This window comes from Schistocerca americana, chromosome 7, assembly GCF_021461395.2.
Source record: "Schistocerca americana isolate TAMUIC-IGC-003095 chromosome 7, iqSchAmer2.1, whole genome shotgun sequence".
NCBI classification, from domain to species: Eukaryota; Metazoa; Arthropoda; class Insecta; order Orthoptera; family Acrididae; genus Schistocerca; species Schistocerca americana.
The window spans coordinates 39,432,507-39,456,016 of NC_060125.1; the positions used below are offsets into that span (position 1 = coordinate 39,432,507).

General features: G+C 40.6%; 1 protein-coding gene across 1 annotated transcript in view; it reads left to right on the plus strand.

The window, feature by feature from the left end:
• LOC124621938 overlaps positions 1–23,510 on the plus strand; it is a 50,054-nt gene that overhangs the window by 18,714 nt on the left and 7,830 nt on the right. The window contains exon 2 of the mRNA XM_047147448.1: positions 11,350–11,520. Coding sequence (XP_047003404.1) covers positions 11,350–11,520 — 171 coding nt within the window. The remainder of the gene's footprint in view (positions 1–11,349; positions 11,521–23,510) is intronic.

A 23,510-nucleotide genomic window follows, 5' to 3' on the forward strand; every position in this document is an offset into this window, starting at 1 on the left:
GCTGGTTGCCAAATCAGGATATTGCGTTTTCATTTTGTACTCCACTGCCACTAGGTGCAAATTCCTGCGACATTACTGGGCGATGTACGTTCTCATTTCGGTCTTTATTCAATGCATCCACTGTGTCTACAAAGGATAACAATTCTTCTTCTGTCTTCCACCCACTACATAATATATCCTTCCTAGCATAGATAGGTAACCATCTTATTAAGATTCTAACTAAGCCCTCTTCATCCATTGGTTTATCCAAGCACTTTGCTCATGTCAGATGCCAGTCAAAATATCTTCTCCTTAAACTTTTTCTAGAAGTCGGCCCAAGACGAAAAATTCTCAGTGTTCACAGTGCCCCATTCTGAAGCTTCCCCTAAAAGGTACCCTACCGTGAAGTCTATCTTTTCTGAGTCTTCCCAGTTTTTTGGCAAGGCTTGGTTAAATCGTTTCAGAAAATATGTTGGGTGTACGTCCCCGTCTGGCATAAATTTTGGAAACTGCCTGGATAGTCCTGAATTTGCTCCCCATTGTAGGTCGGTTATTGCCACACTGGGTAACACCACGTTAGAAGAAGTCACTTTTTTGTTTACCTTGTCCTGGATAAGTTTGAATTCTTTCCATAAACTGTCTATGCCTTTTTTCGTATCATTAAGTTCCAAAGCTAAATCTGAAGAAATGTTGTTAGGGGTTACCCTCTCGGCCACTTTTCTGTCTATTAACTCTTCTACTTGTTCCTCCAGATTGTATATATTTAAGGTAGCGGATGTCGCTAATTTCTCTTTAAAATCCCTTTCCATGGTATCAACTCGAGTGTTGACGCCTGCAATTTGTGATTGGACAAAAGGAGTTAGCTTATCTTGTTTCTCAATACTATCCTTCAGGGCGTGCAGCCTCTGCTTTACAGCATCGTAGTTAACATTGCATACACTTTGAAATGATCCTAATTTTTCAACAAGTTCCTTTTCTACATAATTACATTTATCTTCAATGTCAAATTCTAATTTTTTAGTTAAATCGCGAAGTTGCTCATCCTTTCTCTGGTTAAATTCAATAAATAGTTGATTAATGTGAGTATTCAAAGATCTAGTGAGTCCACTCTTTAAATCTAACTTCAGATTTTCTACCTTATTATTAAGAGGGTCAAATGCAGTCTTTATTAAAACTACATTTGCAGCTTGACTATTCAAGATTACATGTTGATTACTTAAAATTTCACTCTGAGCATCTAATTTACTATTTAATTGGGTATTCACTGAATCTAACTTAAGGCTTAAATTCGCAATCAGTTCATCTCTCAATGAAGCGTTTTGAGCATTCAGTTCATCTCCAAACGAAGCATTTTGAGCATTTAATTTTTCACTTAAAGTTACACTTTGTGCTTCTAGTTTTTCACTTCAAATGGCACTTATTAACGTTACTAACTCCGTCCAGTCTGGCACTCCCCTGTCGACTTCCCCAGCCCTGGCTGGCTCTGAAGTTGTTCCACGTTGTTGTTCCTGATCCATAGTTTTATTGATCTTAGATCTAGTGATCATCTAAAGAAAATTCACCACTGAATACAATAACTATAATAACAGTTTAACGTGCAATCGTCCCCTCAACTCTACCAAAAAATTGTTGTTTTTTCACTCACCCAGCATTGGTGAGCTGCATTGGTACGAAGATGTGCAATCAGCGCCGGTGGACAGCACTGGTGCCGGCAGCGCCGGACGTTGGTTTCAGCTTCGTCATCAGCGAGTGGACACGGAGTCAGCACTGGTGAGCAGCAGCTGGTGCAGTCGGCGTCGGTGGCTGGTTACGGCGACGGCAGCGGCGTGATGTATGTGTGTGAAGACTGCTTACTCTCCACACCCGACCTTCTTAGTCAAAATGTTGAGGTCATCTCTCCAGTTCTCTCCGCCATTACTTTCTCATGTCTTTTACAGCGTTGCACTCGCAAATTTCTTCCATTTGTTCATCGGACTCTGCACGATTACTAGAAACAGTTCTCGTATGTTGTTAGACTTGGTTGCTATGGCAGCACCTAATATCTTTTTTCCGTTTCTGTCTTTAAATTCCAGTTTTCTTCGGGTCCTGTCACGTAGGTCGCCACGTACTAACAGTCTTCGGAGGACAGGAAAGACAGTGTGGTACTGGGGTGCAAGACTCGCACGTCTCTCGCAGTTGACTTACACATTGTGGGCAGCAAATCTTCTTCTCAGGTCAGACGGCTGTGTCAATCTTCACAAACTCTTCTTCTCCGAAGACTCTAGCTGGTTAAGGGAATTTCAAAATAGACCTTTTTTTCCACTCTTGAAATGATTCTGTACTCTCAGGATACTTTTGTTCAACTTTGTTATATTTTCATCTCCACAATAAAACAACTTCACAAGATTCACACAAGCATTCAACTCTCACGAGTCAACTCCGTCTTGGACCTTTAGATACTAACAGATACAATTATAATGTGTTTGGTTTAATAACCACTATAAAACCAGTTCTTGCTTCTCACAAGTCCAACATCTGAAAGTCAAATGTAAGTGTCTTTAGTTCAATACATAATTCATTTCTTCACAACAATACAGTCATTACACTGTCATGGAATAGAGTGTGCTTGCTCTTGTACTGGACATGCAGCTTCTCAGGCATGCGCTGCAAACACTTGTGTGTGCTGATCGACCGTCACTATTGCCATATTCTACCGATACATGTCCATCCTGCACACACAGAAACCGGCGGCAAGGTAGACACATCTCCACTCTCTCACCCTCGTACTTAAAATATCGAGTGTTCGAGATGGTGGAAGGCCAAGTTTCTCTAGAATTTACACTGAAATTCTCGAGGCACTACAAATTGATAGGGGCAGAGTGGCCAGAAATTGTTGGGTGGAGGGTGTGGGGACAGTAGCTTACCATAGGTTGAGACCGGGATGATTTCGGGAGTGGAGAATGTGTTGTAAGGATATATTTCATGTGCGCAGTTCAGAAAAGCTGATGGTGGAGGGAAGGATCCATATGGCCCATGTTGTGAAGCAGTCCTTGAAATCAGGCATGTTATGTTCAGCTGTATGTTGTGCAACAGGGGGTCCCACTTTGCTGCTGGCCACAGTTCGGCAGCGGCCATTCATCCTGGTGGATAGCTGATTAGTATATACCAATATAAAAAGCTGAGGAGTGATTGCAGCAAAGCTAGTACACAACATGGATGCTTTCACAGGTGGCCTGGTCTCTGAGGGTGTAGGATAAGCCTTTGATAGGACTAGAATAGGAAGTTCTGCATGGGTGGATTGGGTGGGTCTGCACCATTTTAGTATGCTGAAACTTCCTGGCAGATTAAAACTGTGTGCCTGACCGAGACTCGAACTCGGGACCTTTGCCTTTCGCGGGCAAGTGCTCTACCATCTGAGCTACCGAAGCACGACTCACGCCCGGTACTCACAGCTTTACTTCTGCCACTATCTCGTCTCCTACCTTCCAAACTGGCAGAAGTAAAGCTGTGAGTACCGGGCGTGAGTCGTGCTTCGGTATCTCAGGTGGTAGAGCACTTGCCCGCGAAAGGCAAAGGTCCCGAGTTCGAGTCTCGGTCGGGCACACAGTTTTAATCTGCCAGGAAGTTTCATATCAGCGCACACTCTGCTGCAGAGTGAAAATCTCATTGTAGTATGCTGTTCATTTTCAATACATTGACAAACACCTTAAACATATTCTAAATTAACAACATACTGCCTCAGCTCAGTACCATATGTCTTAACACAAGAAGTTGACATGTAACAGTAATTTTTCAGAAAGAAAATAAACCAACAAGTCCACTGAAGATAGTGCATAAAGTCCTGAAACGTGTTTGGGTGAAATGAAAATATAAACCAGTGTCTTGCATAAGGTGAAATTCTTCTTCAGTCTTTTCGTCAAAAGCGTGGCCATAAGAAGACCTGCAACATCCAAAAGATGACTAAAAACCATAAAGAACTGTGCAGTTCTTTTTTGTATTTTTCGTTATAAATAACTCCATTTTGTTTGTACTTGAAAAATCCTTTATTTGGATAAAATCATACACATGACCCAGGTTAGAACATATAAGTTCCATCTTCAGACATTCCAAAAAAAAAAAAAAAAAAAACAAAAAAAAAAACAAGGAAACCTAAGAGGGATTCTTCAAAAAATTAATTAACATTTAAATGACCCATACAGATGTGAAAATCGGTGTCATACCTTGATTGTGTACCGTACTAGAAAGCGGTACCAGTTATTTAAAAAATCCAGAAAATTGATCAGGTTGCATTTGAGATCCTGTGTGGGTGAGGTATGAAAAGGTTCTCTGAGTCAATCACTACACACTGGTAAATGGGGCCTAACTGAAAAATCTTGAATGTATCAGCAAATAAGGAGATATTGCCAGCCTAATGTAACCTATGAACCAACTGTGAATGACTAGATGTGTGATGTGGATGTAAGAAATGTAGCCATAACAACCATAAGATGCCAGTTTATGAACCTCAAAAGTAGCTTACCATACAAGTGCCCAGTCCGCCGCATGTTGTGGATGCTCAGCAAGACGGTCAACAGACTGCCGCATGAACTGCAGTGAGACACCTGTGTACACATACATCAAAGATAAGCTGCCACCAGAACTAATACTGAGGGCGGGAGGGACCACGAAAGAAATCATAGCTAGTAACATGGTTGCACCCCTATGTTTTCTCATAAATGCCACCAGCTGTGAACAAAAACCACCTTACTTATGCATGGCATTATCTAAGATATGCCTGGTAACAACAAAAGTGAGACATGCAGTGCATAATGCAATTGTCAAGAAATAAAAATGTCAATAAAATTGTCAAGAAGTGAAATTAATAAAACCACAGTACAAAATATAAAATGAATAAAATCATTCTTTGAATGTCCTCAAGATGCTTAGTTATTTTAAAAGGTAAGAATTCCAGACAGCAAGCAATACTCGGCGATCAATAATGTTGTTACATCTCACTGTGCAGTCCTCGTGTAAAAGCCAAAGTTCTGTTTGTAGTCGTTCTATCTTATGAACTTTGACTGGTGTCACTTTTGCTGGTATGTATGAGCCATTTATTTTTGCACATACTGTAATGTCGCCCTGGCCATCAGTTACTATGTACAGCTACTAATATTTGATACTAGTGGCTGCTAAGAGTTTGAATAAAAATAATGAGACATGATGGCAAAAGGCTTCTGGTCAAGGAAGTCATTCTCTGCCTCAGAGGATGTTGATGGCTCTCAGATTGTTGATGGAGTGGCAGACAGAGATTCCAAGTCCCTGCCCAACATTCTTCTACAGAAACTGCTCTAGGGCAAGGTTGCAGAAGAGGATAGAAAGTACTGAATTAAAGGCAGAGTCAGTGTATCCACAGAAAATGCAGTGGTGATTAACTCCATTTTTGCAGTATAATCCAAAGTGTATCTGATTTCGTGCGTTTGTTTGGGTCTGTACAGGGTGTGTTTTCAGAAGTAGGATGAACGAAGATAACAATCTGAAAATGTGAACATATAATGTTAGAAATTATAGATGTCATGGAGAAACTGGTATGATAGTGAAATATTTACTAAGACTTCAGAGAAGAGTTAATTTGTTATTGGAAACAGTAGAATTGGGGGAGAAGGCGGGAGTGTTGCAGTAGCAAACAGATTACAATTTTGTAACAGAAAGTGTGCTACTGAATAGTAACCATGACTTAAGAGTGGCCAAATGCAATTAAAATATTCACTGTCTGGCCAAATAGTGTCTTTCTTTCTGATCATCTCCAGACACGAAAGTCATGTTCCTCTCCTCACTTAATTGTTTACTGTAGAGGAAGTAACTATCACACCAGCTTCCAGTTCATTGGAAGTTGTAGACTGAACAAGATTCTGATTGTATCTGATTTATTAAGTCACTCTCATATTCCAGCAACATGGAGCGAAAATAATTTTCATCTGAACATAATGCAAAAGTTGATTGAGCTACAATGATGTGGAATTGTGTGAACTTTCTCAAGATAACACCACACTAAGCCTTTCAACAGTATCTACATCTATACCATCTTCAAGCCACCGTATTGCTTGTGGTGTCGGGTGTTTCTGGTCCCGCTATCATTTCTTCCTTTCTGCATTCTGATATTGAGTTGCATGAACAAGTTAGTGTCTTTGACACCTATCATGATGAGATTACAGGAAAAGTTTCCATGTTGCTGTGCATCCTGATGATGTACGTTAAGTATTGTCGTACATCTACATCTACATTTATACTCCGCAAGCCACCCAACGGTGTGTGGCGGAGGGCACTTTACGTGCCACTGTCATTACCTCCCTTTCCTGTTCCAGTCGCGTATGGTTCGCGGGAAGAACGACTGTCTGAAAGCCTCCGTGCGCGCTCTAATCTCTCTAATTTTACATTCGTCATCTCCTCGGGAGGTATAAGTAGGGGGAAGCAATATATTCGATACCTCATCCAGAAACGCACCCTCTCGAAACCTGGCGAGCAATCTACACCGCGATGCAGAGCGCCTCTCTTGCAGAGTCTGCCACTTGAGTTTATTAAACAGCTCCGTAACGCTATCACGGTTACCAAACAACCCTGTGACGAAACGCACCGCTCTTCTTTGGATCTTCTCTATCTCCTCCGTCAAACCGATCTGGTACGGATCCCACACTGATGAGCAATACTCAAGTATAGGTCGAATGAGTGTTTTGTAAGCCACCTCCTTTGTTGATGGGCTACATTTTCTAAGCACTCTCCCAATGAATCTCAACCTGGTACCCGCCTTACCAACAATTAATTTTATATGATCATTCCACTTCAAATCGTTCCGCACGTGTACTCCCAGATATTTTACAGAAGTAACTGCTACCAGTGTTTGTTCCGCTATCATATAATCATACAATAAAGGATCCTTCTTTCTATGTATTCGCAATACATTACATTTGCCTATATTAAGGGTCAGTTGCCACTCCCTGCACCAAGTGCCTATCCGCTGCAGATCTTCCTGCATTTCGCTACAATTTTCTAATGCTGCAACTTCTCTGTATACTACAGCATCATCCGCGAAAAGCCGCGTGGAACTTCCGACACTATGTACTAGGTCATTTATATATATTGTGAAAAGCAATGGTCCCATAACACTCCCCTGTGGCACACCAGAGGTTACTTTAACATCTGTAGACGTCTCTCCATTGATAACAACATGCTGTGTTCTGTTTGCTAAAAACTCTTCAATCCAGCCACACAGCTGGTCTGATATTCCGTAGGCTCTTACTTTGTTTATCAGGCGACAGTGCGGAACTGTATCGAACGCCTTCCGGAAGTCAAGAAAAATAGCATCTACCTGGGAGCCTGTATCTAATATTTTCTGGGTCTCATGAACAAATAAAGCGAGTTGGGTCTCACACAATCGCTGTTTCCGGAATCCATGTTGATTCCTACATAGTAGATTCTGGGTTTCCAAAAACGACATGATACTCGAGCAAAAAACATGTTCTAAAATTCTACAACAGATCGACGTCAGAGATATAGGTCTATAGTTTTGCGCATCTGCTCGACGACCCTTCTTGAAGACTGGGACTACCTGTGCTCTTTTCCAATCATTTGGAACCCTCCGTTCCTCTAGAGACTTGCGGTACACGGCTGTTAGAAGGGGGGCAAGTTCTTTCGCGTACTCTGTGTAGAATCGAATTGGTATCCCGTCAGGTCCAGTGGACTTTCCTCTATTGAGTGATTCCAGTTGCTTTTCTATTCCTTGGACACTTATTTTGATGTCAGCCATTTTTTAGTTTGTGCGAGGATTTAGAGAAGGAACTGCAGTGCGGTCTTCCTCTGTGAAACAGCTTTGGAAAAAGGTGTTTAGTATTTCAGCTTTACGCATGTCATCCTCTGTTTCGATGCCATCATCATCCCGGAGTGTCTGGATATGCTGTTTCGAGCCACTTACTGATTTAACGTAAGACCAGAACTTCCTAGGATTTTCTGTCAAGTCGGTACATAGAATTTTACTTTCGAATTCACTGAACGCTTCACGCATAGCCCTCCTTACGCTAACTTTGACATCGTTTAGCTTCTGTTTATTCTGCATATTCAGTCTATAGATGACATATTTTGCGGAGAGCTTATAGTTTGTGAGTGTGGCCAGGTTCATTGAAATAAGAGATAAGTATATGTCTATTGCAAGGAGATACATGTACTCATTTTTTGGATCAAATCCATTTTCTGTTGTTTAGGGTCATAAATGTAGGCACATACGGGATTTCACAGTGCATACATTGTTTCTAGTATATTTTGCATAGAATATACTAGTCGGATAGGACTTCCTGCTTAATCGCTTAAGAACGATGCAGAAGCTTCCCAATTGTTTATTTGTAATCTATAAAGATACTGCCATGCCTAAACAGCACTGATCTTACCTGTTTGTGGAAAAAATATACTGCAATTTTTCCTTATCTTTCATTTAATCATTCATTCACATGTGGTGCCCAGCAAGTCCTATCATGAAGGAGAGCACTCAACTTTCAAAAAGTTTATTAAAAACAAATTGTGACTAGTGCTATTCTACCAACATTGGTAAACATGGTAATCACTTCTAGATTCCTATTTTTTATTTTATTTTTGTATGTTAGGAGAAGAACGGGTACTTTTGAGAGAAGCCACTGCTGCTCCTGTTATGCTACTCTGCTGCTGTTGTCAGAGATCAGTGTAGTTCTCTATACATCGGAAAACTTAAAAACCTGTTTAAAGTGGACTTTAGTGTTAGTTGGAGTTCAAATATTCTGATATTTCCTACACTTCCCCCATCCTCTTAGTCTTCTGGCTTGTTTGATGTGGTTTAGCTTGACTTCTTCCCTGTGCCAACATCTTTGTCTCAGAATAATGTTCACACCCAGTGTCCTCAAATAGTTGTTGGATGTATTCCAATCTTTGTTTTCTCCTTTAGTTTTTACACTCTGTTCCCTGATTCTTAACACTTTTCCTATCATCCTGTTCTGTCCATCAGATCCTTTTCCACACTGATTCTACATAGAACCTCTTCATTCCATATCTTACCAGTTCACTTAATTTTCAGCATACTCTAACATCTAACCCAAAATGCTTTGACTCTTTTCTGTTCCACTTTTCCCCCAGTCCACAATTCACTTCTGCATTGTGCTTTGCTCCAGATGTACTTTCTCAAGAATTTCTTCCTTTTAGTGAAGAATTAGTTCGTTGCCTTTCCTAGTCTGTTTACTATAACCTCCATGTTATGTTATATTTTGCTTCCAAAGTAATAGAAATCCAACATTTAGTCTATTATGTTGCTCTCAATTCTGATTTCAAGTTTATCGTTATTGTTATTTCCACTACTCTTCATTACTTTCTTCTTTCTTTGTTCACTCTGTCTATAATATGTGCTCAGTAGACATTTTGTTCCATTCAACAGGTTCCGTAATTCTTTCGCATTTTGACTGAGAATAGCTGTGCCATGAGGAAATCTTATCACTGATATCCTTTCACATTGAATTTTAGTCCTACTCTTGAACTTTTCTTTTATTTCTGTCGTAGCTTCTTTGATGTACAGTTTGAACAGTAACAGAGAAAGACTGCACCTCTGCCTTACACCCCTTTTTTTTACTGAGCCCTTGTCTCTATGGTCTTGTGTTCTTATTGCGTCCTCTTTATTCTTATATGTATTGTATGTAATCAATTTTTATCTCTAAATTATCCTTATTTTTCTTAAAATTTCAAACATCTAACTCCATTGCTTCTTCTAGGTCAATAAATCTTAAGTAGGTATCCTGATTTTTCAAAAGTCTTGCCCCCATGATCAAATCTAGCATCAGAACTCCCTCCCTGGCGTGTTTACCTTATTCTTGTCAGCAACTTTGATGCATCAGCTGTTAAGCTGATATGTCTCCAGCCTCATAGATTCTATATGCTAACTAAAACAGTCATTTGTTTGCCACATCTCTCAATAATTTTAGATATTGTAAAGGAAAGTCATCTATGCCTTTTCCTTTATTTGATTGCAGACCTTTGAAAGCGCTTTCAAACTGTGGCTAATAGTAAATCCTCTACATCTTCCAAATCAACACCTATTTCTGCTTCTATCTTGTAAGTAGACTGTTCCTCCCCTTCATAAATTCTCCAATGTATTTTTTCCATTCTGCTGTCTTCTCTGTGTTCAGCAGTGGGATTTCTTTTGCACCCTTAATGTTGACAGATTTTCTTGTAATTTCACAGAAAGTTGCTTTGACTGATCTATGTACTGGGTCTGCACGTCCAGTGACCTTTTTTTTCCCGTCGTCTTCACATTTTTGCTCCAGCCGCTTGGCTTTTCCTGTTAATTTCATTCCTAAGTGTCTTATATTGCACTATTCCTTTTTACCCTGAACATTTTTGTATTTCCTACTTTTACCAATAAAGTGAAGTGTTTCTTCCATCATCAAATTTTTCATTGCAGTTATCTACATCTACATCTACATGATTACTCTGCAATTCACATTTAAGTGTTTGGCAGAGGGTTCATCGAACCACAATCATACTATCTCTCTACCATTCCACTCCCGAACAGCGCGCGGGAAAAACGACCACCTAAACCTTTCTGTTCGAACTCTGATTTCTCTTATTTTATTTTGATGATCATTCCTACCTATGTAGGTTGGGCTCAACAAAATATTTTCGCATTCGGAAGATAAAGTTGGTGGCTGAAATTTCGTAAATAGATCTCGCAGCGACGAAAAACATCTTTGCTTTAATGACTTCCATCCCAACTCGCGTATCATATCTGCCACACTCTCTCCCCTATTACGTGATAATACAAAACGAGCTGCCCTTTTTTGCACCCTTTTGATGTCTCCGTCAATCCCACCTGGTAAGGATCTCACACTGCGCAGCAATATTCTAACAGAGGACGAACGAGTGTAGTGTATCTTGTACCCATATTTGACTGTTCAGCGTTTGTGGGTGCCCATTTTAATGATACCCATTCCACTTCACCAGGGCCACTTGCTGTATTCATTACTGTAGTTTATACAGCTTCAGAGAACTTCAAACGTATCTCATATTCCTTTGTACTTACTGTCCTACTGACTTACGTATTGCTTCTTCTTACCAGTTCTCTTACTCCTCAGTGTACTCTTTACCATTACAAAAGTGTGATCTGTGTCTATATGAGCTTCTCAGTATACCTTACTAGCTAATATCGTATACCTTATTCCTTATACTTGAATATATTATTTTTGAATCTCTTTCTCACTATGATACAATCCTGTTGATATATTCCTATGTCTCCAGGCCTTTTCCAAGGATACCTCCTTTTCTTGTGTACATTAAAGAGTGTATTTGCTATACTTAATTTTAAAAATGATGTGAACAAGAAACCAGTTTCACTGTGAACAATCTTTTCAGTTCTCTCTGGAGAGATGGACTACGATGTTGCACAGACAGATGAAGAGGTGAATGGACCGAAGAACAAAAAATATGTTCATCATCCCAACAAAGATGTTAATACAGCTCTCAACATACTGATGGTAATTGCAGCTTCAGTTGTTGTAGGACTTGCTGTAGGACATTACCTTGGTAAGATACCATATATTATAATCAGCTGTACGTGTTGTCCTCTTTGTGTCTTTTTTCTGACATCATGATTATACAGGTTATGGCAGTTAATAACATCTTTTATGACTGTAATAAGGGTGTTATTAAGACCAAATGTGATTTGCTTTATTTTAAAGCATTTTCAGTGGTCACTTTAACTTTTTTTTTTTTTTTTCGCTAGAATCACAGACAGTTCTGAAGCCTCAACTTACTATTATTGTTACGTATAGTTTTTTTTGTTACAGAATTCCTAACATTCTTCTGCACATTTATGGTCGATTTTTGCGCACAGCACTTCCACTGATGACAAATATATTAATATTTTTATGTTGTGCAAGTCCACTGCCATCAGCTTAAATAGCACTTGGTTACTAGTGAACCATGGACCTTGCCGTTGGCGGGGAGGCTTGCGTGCCTCAGCGGTACAGATAGCCGTACCGTAGGTGCAACCACAACGGAGGGGTATCTGTTGAGAGGCCAGACAAACGTGTGGTTCCTGAAGAGGGGCAGCAGCCTTTTCAGTAGTTGCAGGGGCAACAGTCTGGATGATTGACTGGTCTGGCCTTGTAACAATAACCAAAACGGCCTTGCTGTGCTGGTACTGCGAACGGCTGAAAGCAAGGGGAAACTACAGCAATAATTTTTCCCGAGGGCATGCAGCTTTACTGTATGGTTAAATGATGATGGCGTCCTCTTGGGTAAAATATTCCAGAAGTAAAATAGTCCCCCATTCGGATCTCCGGGCGGGGACTACTCAGGAGGACGTCGTTATTAGGAGAAAGAAAACTGGCGTTCTACGGATCGGAGCGTGGAATGTCAGATCCCTTAATCGAGCAGATAGGTTAGAAAATTTAAAAAGGGAAATGGATAATTTAAAGTTAGATATAGTAGGAATTAGTGAAGTTCGGTGGCAGGAGGAACAAGACTTCTGGTCAGGTGACTACAGGGTTATAAACACAAAATCAAATAGGGGTAATGCAGGAGTAGGTTTAATAATGAATAACAAAATAGGAGTGCAGGTAAGCTACTACAAACAGCATAGGGAACGCATTATTGTGGCCAAGATAGACACGAAGCCCACGCCTACTACAGTAGTACAAGTTTATATGCCAACTAGCTCTGCAGATGATGAAGAAATTGAAGAAATGTATGATGAAATAAAAGAAATTATTCAGATAGTGAAGGGAGACGAAAATTTAATAGTCATGGGTGACTGGAATTCGGTAGTAGGAAAAGGGAGAGAAGGAAACGTAGTAGGTGAATATGGATTGGGGCTAAGAAATGAAAGAGGAAGCTGCCTGGTAGAATTTTGCACAGAGCACAACTTAATCATAGCTAACACTTGGTTCAAGAATAATAAAAGAAGGTTGTATACATGGAAGAAGCCTGGAGATACTGACAGATTTCAGATAGGTTATATAATGGTAAGACAGAGATTTAGGAACCAGGTTTTAAATTGTAAGACATTTCCAGATGTGGATTCTGACCACAATCTATTGGTTATGAACTGTAGATTGAAACTGAAGAAACTGCAAAAAGGTGGGAATTTAAGGAGATGGGACCTGGATAAACTGAGTAAACCAGAGGTTGTACAGAGTTTCAGGGAGAGCATAAGGGAACAATTGACAAGAATGGGGGAAAGAAATACAGTAGAAGAAGAATGGGTAACTTTGAGGGATGAAGTAGTGAAGGCAGCAGGGGATCAAGTAGGTAAAAAGACGAGGGCTAGTAGAAACCCATGGGTAACAGAAGAAATATTGAATTTAATTGATGAAAGGAGAAAATATAAGAATACAGTAAATGAAGCAGGCAAAAAGGAGTACAAACGTCTCAAAAATGAGATCGACAGGAAGTGCAAAATGGCTAAGCAGGGATGGCTAGAGGACAAATGTAAAGATGCAGAGGCTTATCTCACTAGGGGTAAGATGGATACTGCCTACAGGAAAATTAGACAGACCTTTGGAGAAAAGAGAACCACTTGTATGAATATCAAGAGCTCAGATGGAAACCCAGTTCTAAGCAAAGAAGGGAAAGCAGAAAGATGGAAGGAGTATATAGAGGGTCTATACAAGGGTGACGTACTTGAGGACAATATTATGGAAGTGGAAGAGGATATAGATGAAGATGAAATGGGAGATACGATACTGCGTGAAGAGTTTGACAGAGCACTGAAAAACCTGAGTCGAAGCAAGGCCCCTGGAGTAGACAACATTCCATTAGAACTACTGACGGCCTTGGGAGAGCCGGTCCTGACAAAACTCTACAATCTGGTGAGCAAGATGTATGAGACAGGCGAAATACCCTCATACTTCAAGAAGAATATAATAATTCCAATCCCAAAGAAAGCAGATGTGACAGATGTGAAAATTACCGAACAATCAGTGTAATAAGTCACAGCTGCAAAATACTAACACGAATTCTTTACAGACGAATGGAAAAACTGGTAGAAGCCGACCTTGGGGAAGATCAGTTTGGATTCCGTAGAAATATTGGAACACCTGAGGCAATACTGACCCTACGACTTATCATAGAAGCTAGATTAAGGAAAGGCAAACCTACATTTCTAGCATTTGTAGACTAAGAGAAAGCTTTTGACAATGTTGACTGGAATACTCTCTTTCAAATTCTGAAGGCGGCAGGGGTAACAGGGAACGAAAGGCTGTTTATAATTTGTACGGAAACCAGATGACAGTGATAAGAGTCGAGGGACATGAAAGAGAAGCAGTGATTGGGAAGGGAGTGAGACAGGGTTGTAGCCTCTCCCCAATGTTATTCAATCTGTATATTGAGCAAGCAGTGAAGGAAACAAAAGAAAAATTTGGAGTAGGTATTAAAATCCATGGAAAAGAAATAAAAACTTTGAGGTTTGCCGATGACATTGCAATTCTGTCAGAGACAGCAAAGGACTTGGAAGAGCAGTTGAATGGAATGGACAGTGTCTTGAAAGGAGGATATAAGATGAACATCAACAAAAGCAAAACAAGGATAATGGAATGTAGTCTAATTAAGTCGGGTTATGCTGAGGGAATTAGATTAGGAAATGAGACACTTAAAGTAGTAAAGGAGTTTTGCTATTTGGGGAGCAAAATAACTGATGATGGTGGAAGTAGAGATAATATAAAATGTAGACTGGCGGTGGTAAGGAAAGCGTTTCTGAAGAAGAGAGATTTGTTAACATCGAGTATAGATTTAAGTGTCAGGAAGTCATTTCTGAAAGTGTCTGTATGGAATGCAGCCATGTATGGAAGTGAAACATGGATGATCAATAGTTTGGACAAGAAGAGAATAGAAGCTTTCGAAATGTGGTGCTACAGAAGAATGCTGAAGACTAGATGGTTAGATCATATAACTAATGAGGAGGCATTGAATAGAATTGGGGAGAAGAGGAGTTTGTGGCACAACTTGACTAGACGAAGGAATCGGTTGGTAGGACATGTTCTGAGGCATCAAGGGATCACCAGTTTGGTATTGGAGGGAAGCGTGGAGGGTAAAAATTGTAGAGGGAGACCAAGAGATGGATACACTAAGCAGATTCAGAAGGATGTAGGTTGCAGTAGGTACTGGGAGATGAAGGAGCTTACACAGGATAGAGTAGCACGGAGAGCTGCATCAAACCAGTCTCAGGACTGAAGACCACAACACACTAATGTTTGTATTTTCATTTATTATGTGTTTTGGAAGTTCTCTTATACGGTTCAAAAATGTTTCTTGCTACTGAATCTGACTATTTTTATGTCTGTTTTTGTTGTGGTAGGGCAGTGGGTGTTTTCTTGGAAGTGTTCTGCAAATGTTGAATGCTGTAACCTGCTGGTTACTACACCTTCTGCTAACAGCAGATGTAAGTGGGGCCACTGCGGCAAGATTAGTGTGTACTGAAATTCAAACTGTGTGCCCACAACTACCTGAGATGGTCACCAGGAGCAGCCTGGTCACCAACTGCCATTATCAGATGCTTTGTGCACGTGCAGCACTACACTATTGACACATGACATGTATAGTGTCTTTATAAAGGCATGAACGGGCCTCCATGCCCTTGGTTGGTAAATGGGTTTGAGACATATAGACTACTTCTGTTGTACTCTTCTTGATGCCATTCCATGACCCAATAAATTGTATCTCTTTTACAGCCATGTATTTCCTTGTGTTCCTAATCAGAACACAAATGGCAACATCGAGGGTCAAATTTTTGTGTGTTTCGGATTCTGTGGTTTTTCTGGCATTCAGCTCCTCCATGGAGGCTTTATCCCCATAACTTCTGCAACAACAGCAAGTGCATATGGCTATGTTGGAATGTTTGTTCGCCACGTTTACCCAGGCTCAGGCACCTACCACCGTTCGTCCCCCGTGGTGAATTCCCGAAGGGCTGGGACATGTATGAGAAGAGACATTGTCAACATTTCATGGCATTCCAGGTGGTCAGCACAGAGGTCGATAAGGCTCTTTTTTAATGGTGCATACCTTGTGTGCCAGTTAGCTTCTCTGCAGAAACAAGCATCACTTTCTTTTGACAATATGCATAGTTTGCTGTCTTCCTTTCACCAGAAGTGCATGCAAGTGGTTGCTGCATGTGTTGAATTCTACCAGTGTCACAAACAGCCACAGCAATCATATTGAGCTTGTACGGCCAAGCTTCACAGCCTCACTCATTAAGTGTTGGTTCGTCCCGGATATCTTGTGCCGACAACATTGTCAGAGACAGTCATTTGTTTGGTCCCAAATAAGGAGTTGAATCAATATGCCCTTCAGCTTGAAGATGGTACATTAGAGGAGATTTTGATGGCATTGTTGACAGTGTGAAGCCCTGGTGCATGGAGCCTGGCTCACTGGGGGAAGAGGAGGGAGCCACAATACAAAGAAGCCAACTGGGCTGACGTAGTAAAACATGTTATAAGCAGCAGGGAAAATGAACAACACTTCCTTCGTGCTCCTTTTCTTTTGCACAGTACCAGCAGGCGGCCTGCCCCAAGCAGTGGGCTTCTTAAATGTAAAAGAAAGGGCACGTGGCAGGGGTATTTCGATCTCCATCCCAACCTTCCACCCCAGGAGTCATTACAGGAATCGGTGAACATTGATATTCATACTGTTTCATCATCGTTTATTATTGTCTACAAGCCAGAACAAACTGTTCATTGAAGTGCGGGTGATAGCTAAACCATTAATCCTATAAGTTGACACGGTGGCCGCTTTGTTGCCACTCAGCACATAGATGTAAGACAGGCTTGGGTTCCCACTGTTGGCACACACTGAATGTTGATTTGTAAGCTATAGCAAACAGCAGATTGCTGTTCCTGGTGAATTTACAGTCAAAACAGTTTACAAGTCAGTTCCATTACGTACTTGTTGGTTAACAATGCAAATACTGAAAATCTGTTTTAGTTAGATGCCTTTGCTACTTTTGGTTTTTCTATTGCAGATGCAGTGTACCTGGTGTCAGGCCAATTAACATGTAACAAATTGGATATTTTGTGTTCTGAGCTTTTGGTTCTCTTTGCCCCAGGGTTAGCTTTTGCAAACAATTTCATGGGACCCCTCAACCTCAAACCCTCTGCCTGCCCTCCCTTTTTTTGGATGTAGCTGGTGCCAGTAGCTTCATGTGACCAGGTTAAGATGGAGCTGGATTGCTTAACATCATTGGGAATGATTAGACCAATTTCCTCAAGTGAGTGGGTTATGCTCTTAGTGATCGTATAGAAGCCGTCCAGTTGGCTTTGGCTCTGTGGTGACTTCGAGGTCACTGTTAATGCACAGTCAGTTGTAGATAGACCTTTGCAAAGTGGGCGGGGGGAGGGGGGGGGGGTCAGTTCTTTTCGAAAACCAGCTTGAGTGAAGCCTACCTTCAGATCCTGTTGGATGAATCATCAAAACAGTTGAGTGCACCTGCCATCTTTCAACATCTTTTAGAAATTTTATGACTGTTGTCCCTCATCGCATTAACTCTCTTGATGATATTGTCATGACAGGTGCTATCATGGAGGGTCACCTATGTAACCTCCATTCTTTGTTACTATTTTGCAGACCACATGCCTTAAATGTAACCTAGGTAAATCCAACTTCTCCAAACCTTCCATTGTTTATTTGGGCCATGTAATTCCCCAGCAGGAAGTGTGCCACTTTGAAGAATATGTTGCTGCCATTATGGCTATGAGAACTTCAGGCACTCCTTGGCAAAGTGGGGTACTGTCACAAGCTCATTCGCAGAGTGGGTACTATCACCCAGCCCTTGCATCTGTTGGTTTGTGAAAGTGCTCCATTTGTTTGGTCTGCAGTCTGTTAGCATGCTTTTGTGCAGCTTAGTCTTCACTAAGTGCCGTGTTTGGTCATATTTCAACCCGGCAAGCATCCAGTCCTGGCGATAGATGTGTTCCAGTATGTCCTGGTACATCAACATTCAGATGGCTCCGAACAGCCCATTGCCTTTGTGTCAGAAACACTCAACTCGGCTCAGCAACATTATTTTTTGATGGAGAAATATACTTTTACTATTGTCTGGGCCTTAAAAAATTCATGTGTGCGAAACTTCATTTAATTTCTAACCACAAGCCCTTACTTTCAATGTTTAGGCCATCAGTGCCTTACCGGACAAAGCCACTCATTGTCTGCAGTGTTGGGCTCTGTTTTTGTCCTGGTACAATTATGAGATCCATTGTCATCCCATGTCTCAATTATGCGAATGCTGGTTCTTTTTCCCAACTCACGTGACTCCTTGTTCAAGCAGGAGGAAGTACTTTGTTTCCAACTGGATATGGAGGCAATGCACACACAGTGGATGGCTTTCTCTTTATCAGTTCTGGTATTGCCTCTGCTTTGGCAGTGGATCCAGTGCTCCAGCATGTTGTATGCACGATACAAGATGGATGGCCCAATTTCTGCTGGGCCGGGCAGATCTTCTTCAGAATTTTTATATGATCAGCCATTGCCTCTCCTTCTTGAATGTGTTATTCACCTTTCGATGGAAGGGTTTACTCCCCATGTTGTGGTTCATGCAGCTCGCAGATGGGAGGCTCCTCGCTTATTACATCGGGATGACTGGGGAATCTTTCACACAAAATTGTTGACACACTGTGATGTTTATTGATTGGCGACTCCATAGTGTCCTGTGCTCTACGACCAGATAATGGGTATACTTGAAAGGAGAGACAGCATTGGTCATATATTTTTGTTTATTATCGCAAAATCGATTTTCTGTCACTTAGTGACCATCTTCAGTGCTGTAATATATAACTTAAATTAGTAAGCACTGGTGTCAATAAGCTTACAGCGATCACCAGTGCTTACTAATTTAAGTTATATATTACAGCACTGAAGATGGTCACTAAGTGACAGAAAATCGATTTTGCGATAATAAACAAAAATATACGACCAATGCTGTCTCTCCTTTCAAGTATACACTGTGATGTGTCATCGATCAGGAGGAGGAACGCCTCGTTGTGGCCTGCCCCAGTGTTCGGGTCGGGAAGCAGCGCTACACCCTATTTTTTCACCATGGCTGACCCCTATGCAGCCCCTCAACTATCTCCACTCATATGATTCTCTCTATTTCTTATATTTTCAGCCACTTTAATTCTATTTAGTTAAATAAATTCTTTTTCTCCTTTAAACCTAATCTTATTAAAAAAGGAGAAAAAAGAACAATTGAGATAAAAAAATCTAATCTGAAAATAATAACAAATTTATTTTCAACATTTGACCCATCTACTAACATCTTTAGCTTATCGTTAAATTGAACTAGAACATTTCTAGGACTATTATTAATCCCATCAATATTTTGACTTACACCATCACGAATTAATATTATCTGAAATAAACTAAACTTAACCTTACATAATGAATTTAAAACATTATTAGGACCAAAATCATTTAATGGAACAACATTCATCTTTATTTCAGTTTTCATTATAATATTATTCAATAATTTCATAGGATTATTCCCTTATATTTTTACTAGAACAAGACTTTTAGCATTAAGATTCGCAATCGCTTTACCTATATGATTAAGATTTATACTGTTTGGATGAATCAATCACACTAATCATATATTTACACACCTTGTTCCTCAAGGAACCCCCTTGCACTAATATCATTTATAGTACTAATTGAAACAATTAGGAATGTTATCTGACCAGGTACACTAGCACTATGACTACCAGCAAATATAATTGCTGGACACCTATTATTAACCTTATTAGGAAATACAGGGCCATATAGCAATAAATTTATTTCATTTAATTCCTAATTATTGGACAAATACTTCTATTTATTCTAGAATCAGCAGTAGCTTTAATTCATGTTTTCCCAATTTTAAGAATTTTATAATCTAGAGAAGTTACTGAACTTATGTTAACAACTCCCTCAAACCACCGATGCCACTTAGTAGATTACAGACCTTGACCATTAACGGGATCAATTGGAGCAATAGCTCTATATCAGGATTAGCAAAATGATTCCACCTATTCAATATTAACCGATTCATTATTGGATTTGGAATTACATTATTAACTATAAATTAAGGATTACGTACAGGATTTGTATTCATTGGATTACGATGAGGAATAATTTTATTTATTGCATCAGAAGTTTTATTCTTTGTATCATTCTTCTGAGCTTTCTTTAGCAGAAGACTGGCACCAACAGTTGAATGAGGAATACTATGACCCCAAATAGAAATTCAACCTTTTTATCCTATACAAATTCCATTACTTAATACAGCTGTTTTTTAAGCCTCAGGGGCAACCGTAACATGAGCACACCACAGTCTTATAGAATCTATTCATACTCGAGCACTACGAGGTTTATTCTTTGCAGTACTATTAGGACCATATTTCACAACACTTCTCATCAAAAGAAAATCTTGAGTAAAAATTATTATCCCCAGATATTGAATAATAAAATAAATGAAAAGAATAAGAAGCAGAAGAATAAGTCCACATTGATTCTGCTGGTCCTTCTTTAGAAATTTTCGGGTTATTAGTAATTGATGCTTTGTCTTGTTTTCTGCATGTCACTCTGCGGCGGCAAATCCGAAAGTCAAGGCCCTTTTGAAGATATTCTCCATAGGAGACATGCCTTGCACCTTGGTTTTGGACAGTGTTTCTCAGTTTGTGGTGCAGTCTTTTAAGGATTTTTGTACACAGTGGTATTTGCCATTTCCATGTGAAGACAAATGGCGAATTGGAATACCTAGTCCAAACATTTGAAATGAAGTTGCACAATTATGTGGAAGATTTCCTGGCTGAGTAGGCTCTCACATTTTTTTAAATTTTTTATTTTTTTAATGCTCTTACAGAATGACAGCAATTGCGACCTAGAGTCCCACTGAGTTCGTACACCGCTGTCAGCTGGATTCCACCTGTCATCCACAGTCAGCACAGTTGCCATATCTTTATGGTTTGCAGCGAAGATCAAGTCAAAGTATGCCACCAGAATCAGCTGTGTTCTAGGATGAGCACGGGGCCCCCTCCTCAAGCTGTGGGCGCACCTCATTCTTCATCGGCCCCGGCTGTTCCAAGGGTTGAGCAGGCCAATAGTCAGGGTTTCATCAGCACTGATGGCAAGTTTGCTTTCTGCAGCAGGTGCTGACACCTCCCACTGCACTGAGTTGGCACTGCCTTCAGTGGTGACAGAAGCCAGGCCTCTATCAATAGTGCCTCTCCTTTCCATTCCGCCATCATCGCTGTCCATTCTGGTGCCCCTTGTTGTGGCTCCAAGATCTAAACTCCCCCCCCCCCCCCCCCCTTCCTCCTCCCCCCTCCACTGTCGCCAGTCCTGGGGTCTGCAGGTGGTGGCGTGCCTTTCCTCCACTCAATTTTGTCTGTATGCATTATTCTGCACAGATCAGGAACTTCTCATGCCTTTGACGACCATCCCCAGCACCGCCATGGATGAGTCTTTGTGCACAGTGCACAGCATCATGGATGGCGACACCTGCTCCCCCACTGTCCCTTCCACCCACCCACCCACCTACACACACACACACACACACACACACACACACAAGGAAGGAGGAGTGTAGTAACCTGCTGTTTACTGCACCTACCGCCCACAGTGAACAAAGGCAGGCTACTTTGGCAAATGTACTGCACATCACCGTCAAACAGCGTGCCTGCAAATACCCGAGGCCACCATGAGGGGCAGCCCGGTTAGTGACTGTCATCACCAGTTCCACCGTGCACGTGCAGCACTACACGAACAACACTTTACATTTTTGTCGATGTCACTCTGTGACCCAGTAAATTGTTTCTCTTTTACAGCTGTGTGTTTCTTTGTGTTCCTACATAGAAGATTAAATGGTCGGTGCCATATTTCCATGTTTTTCCATGTTCTTGCTTCAAATGTTCTATTGGTCTGCCCTAAATACAGATCAACACAACCATTACACTGGAGTTGGTACATACCAGATTTTTTAATATCAGTCAGTGTTATCTCCCTTCTTTATGATCCTAGCAAACAAAATTGTAAGAAAAACCATATTGTTACATTCACCATTGAACATACATTAAAATAAAGCAAAATACATTCAGTCTTAATATGACTTTTATGACACTCAAAAAAGAAGGTATTAACCTATGTGACCAATATGAAGTCGCCTGGCAAAGACAAATAATTTTGACTGTTGGAAATATCAGTTTCAACTTTCTTCTCTTTTATGCATGTAATATATCTTATGTATTTATCTTACACCAGTGAGTGGTCAGCATGACAGAATGTCATACCTAACAACCCGGGTTCGATTCCCAGCTGGGTCGGAGACGTTCAGGGACTGGGTGTCGTGTTGTCCTTATCATCGTCATTTCCTTCCCATTGACATGCAAGCCACTGAAGTGGCGTCAACTTGAAAGACTTGCACCAGACGATCAGTCTACCCGACACGGCATTTTCCATCCTGTACCAGTACCTTTCCCACTTTTTTCCTACAATTGACAAATTCATTTCATAACCTATTCTTGTTTCTCAACTTTCTTTATGAGTTGCATCTACCATATATTGTGTTACTGTTGAGATACAAGTGAGTGATGTGAAATATGACACAGCCCACACACAAATATCACAGATGGCTCACTTTAACTTACCTGTCTCTTACCGGTGAAAGTTGACTGGTTTTTTGCTGCTTCAGAATGTTTATGCTCATTGCCAGTCTCAGCTCTGTAACAGTATTGAATGCCATAGCAGTAAGTAGCCACTGTGTATCTTGTGTGGATTTGTGTGCAGTGTTGTTCATAGTGATTGATAATATTATTTACAAAAATAAGCAAAGTGTCTATACCTGGCCCTTCTAGCAACTTGCTATCAACTTTCATGCCACTCTGAGATGTATTCATCTATTACATTTTCGTTTTTTCTGAAAGCGAAAAGCTGGCTGCTCTGTGAGAGGGAGGTGGGATTGACCTAGCAGCCAATGCACCATGAGCTGATCACATGCTTTCACACCAAGCATCCTCTGCTCTAGGGCCAAGTTTAAGTGTGCAATCTGTACAGCAGTTGTAGGTGTCAGGTATACAACTAATTTTGTGTTTGTTAAAATTGTTGTTGTTGTTGTTGCCTTTAGTCTGAAGACTGGTTGTTTTTAGCTGTCAGTGCTAGTCTATCCTGTACAAGCTTTTTCATTGCTGCATGATTATTGCAACTTATATCAGTTCAACCGTGCATGCTGTATTTAAGCCTTGGTCTCTTGTCTACAATTTGTACACCCCCCCCCCCCCCCCCCCCCACACACACACACTTCCTTTCATAGTCAAATAGACAATTCCTTGATGCCTGAGGATGTGTCCTATCAAGTGATACCATCTTTTAGTCAACTTGCATTATGAATTTCTTTTTGTTCCCAATTTGAATCAGTACCTTGTCATTTCTTAATCGATATACCCATCAAATCTTGAACATTTTCCCATAGCACCATATTTCAAAAGATTCTGTTCTCTTCTTGCAGTTAGTCGGCATATAAACTTGTACTGTGGTGGTATTAGCTTTGTGTCTGT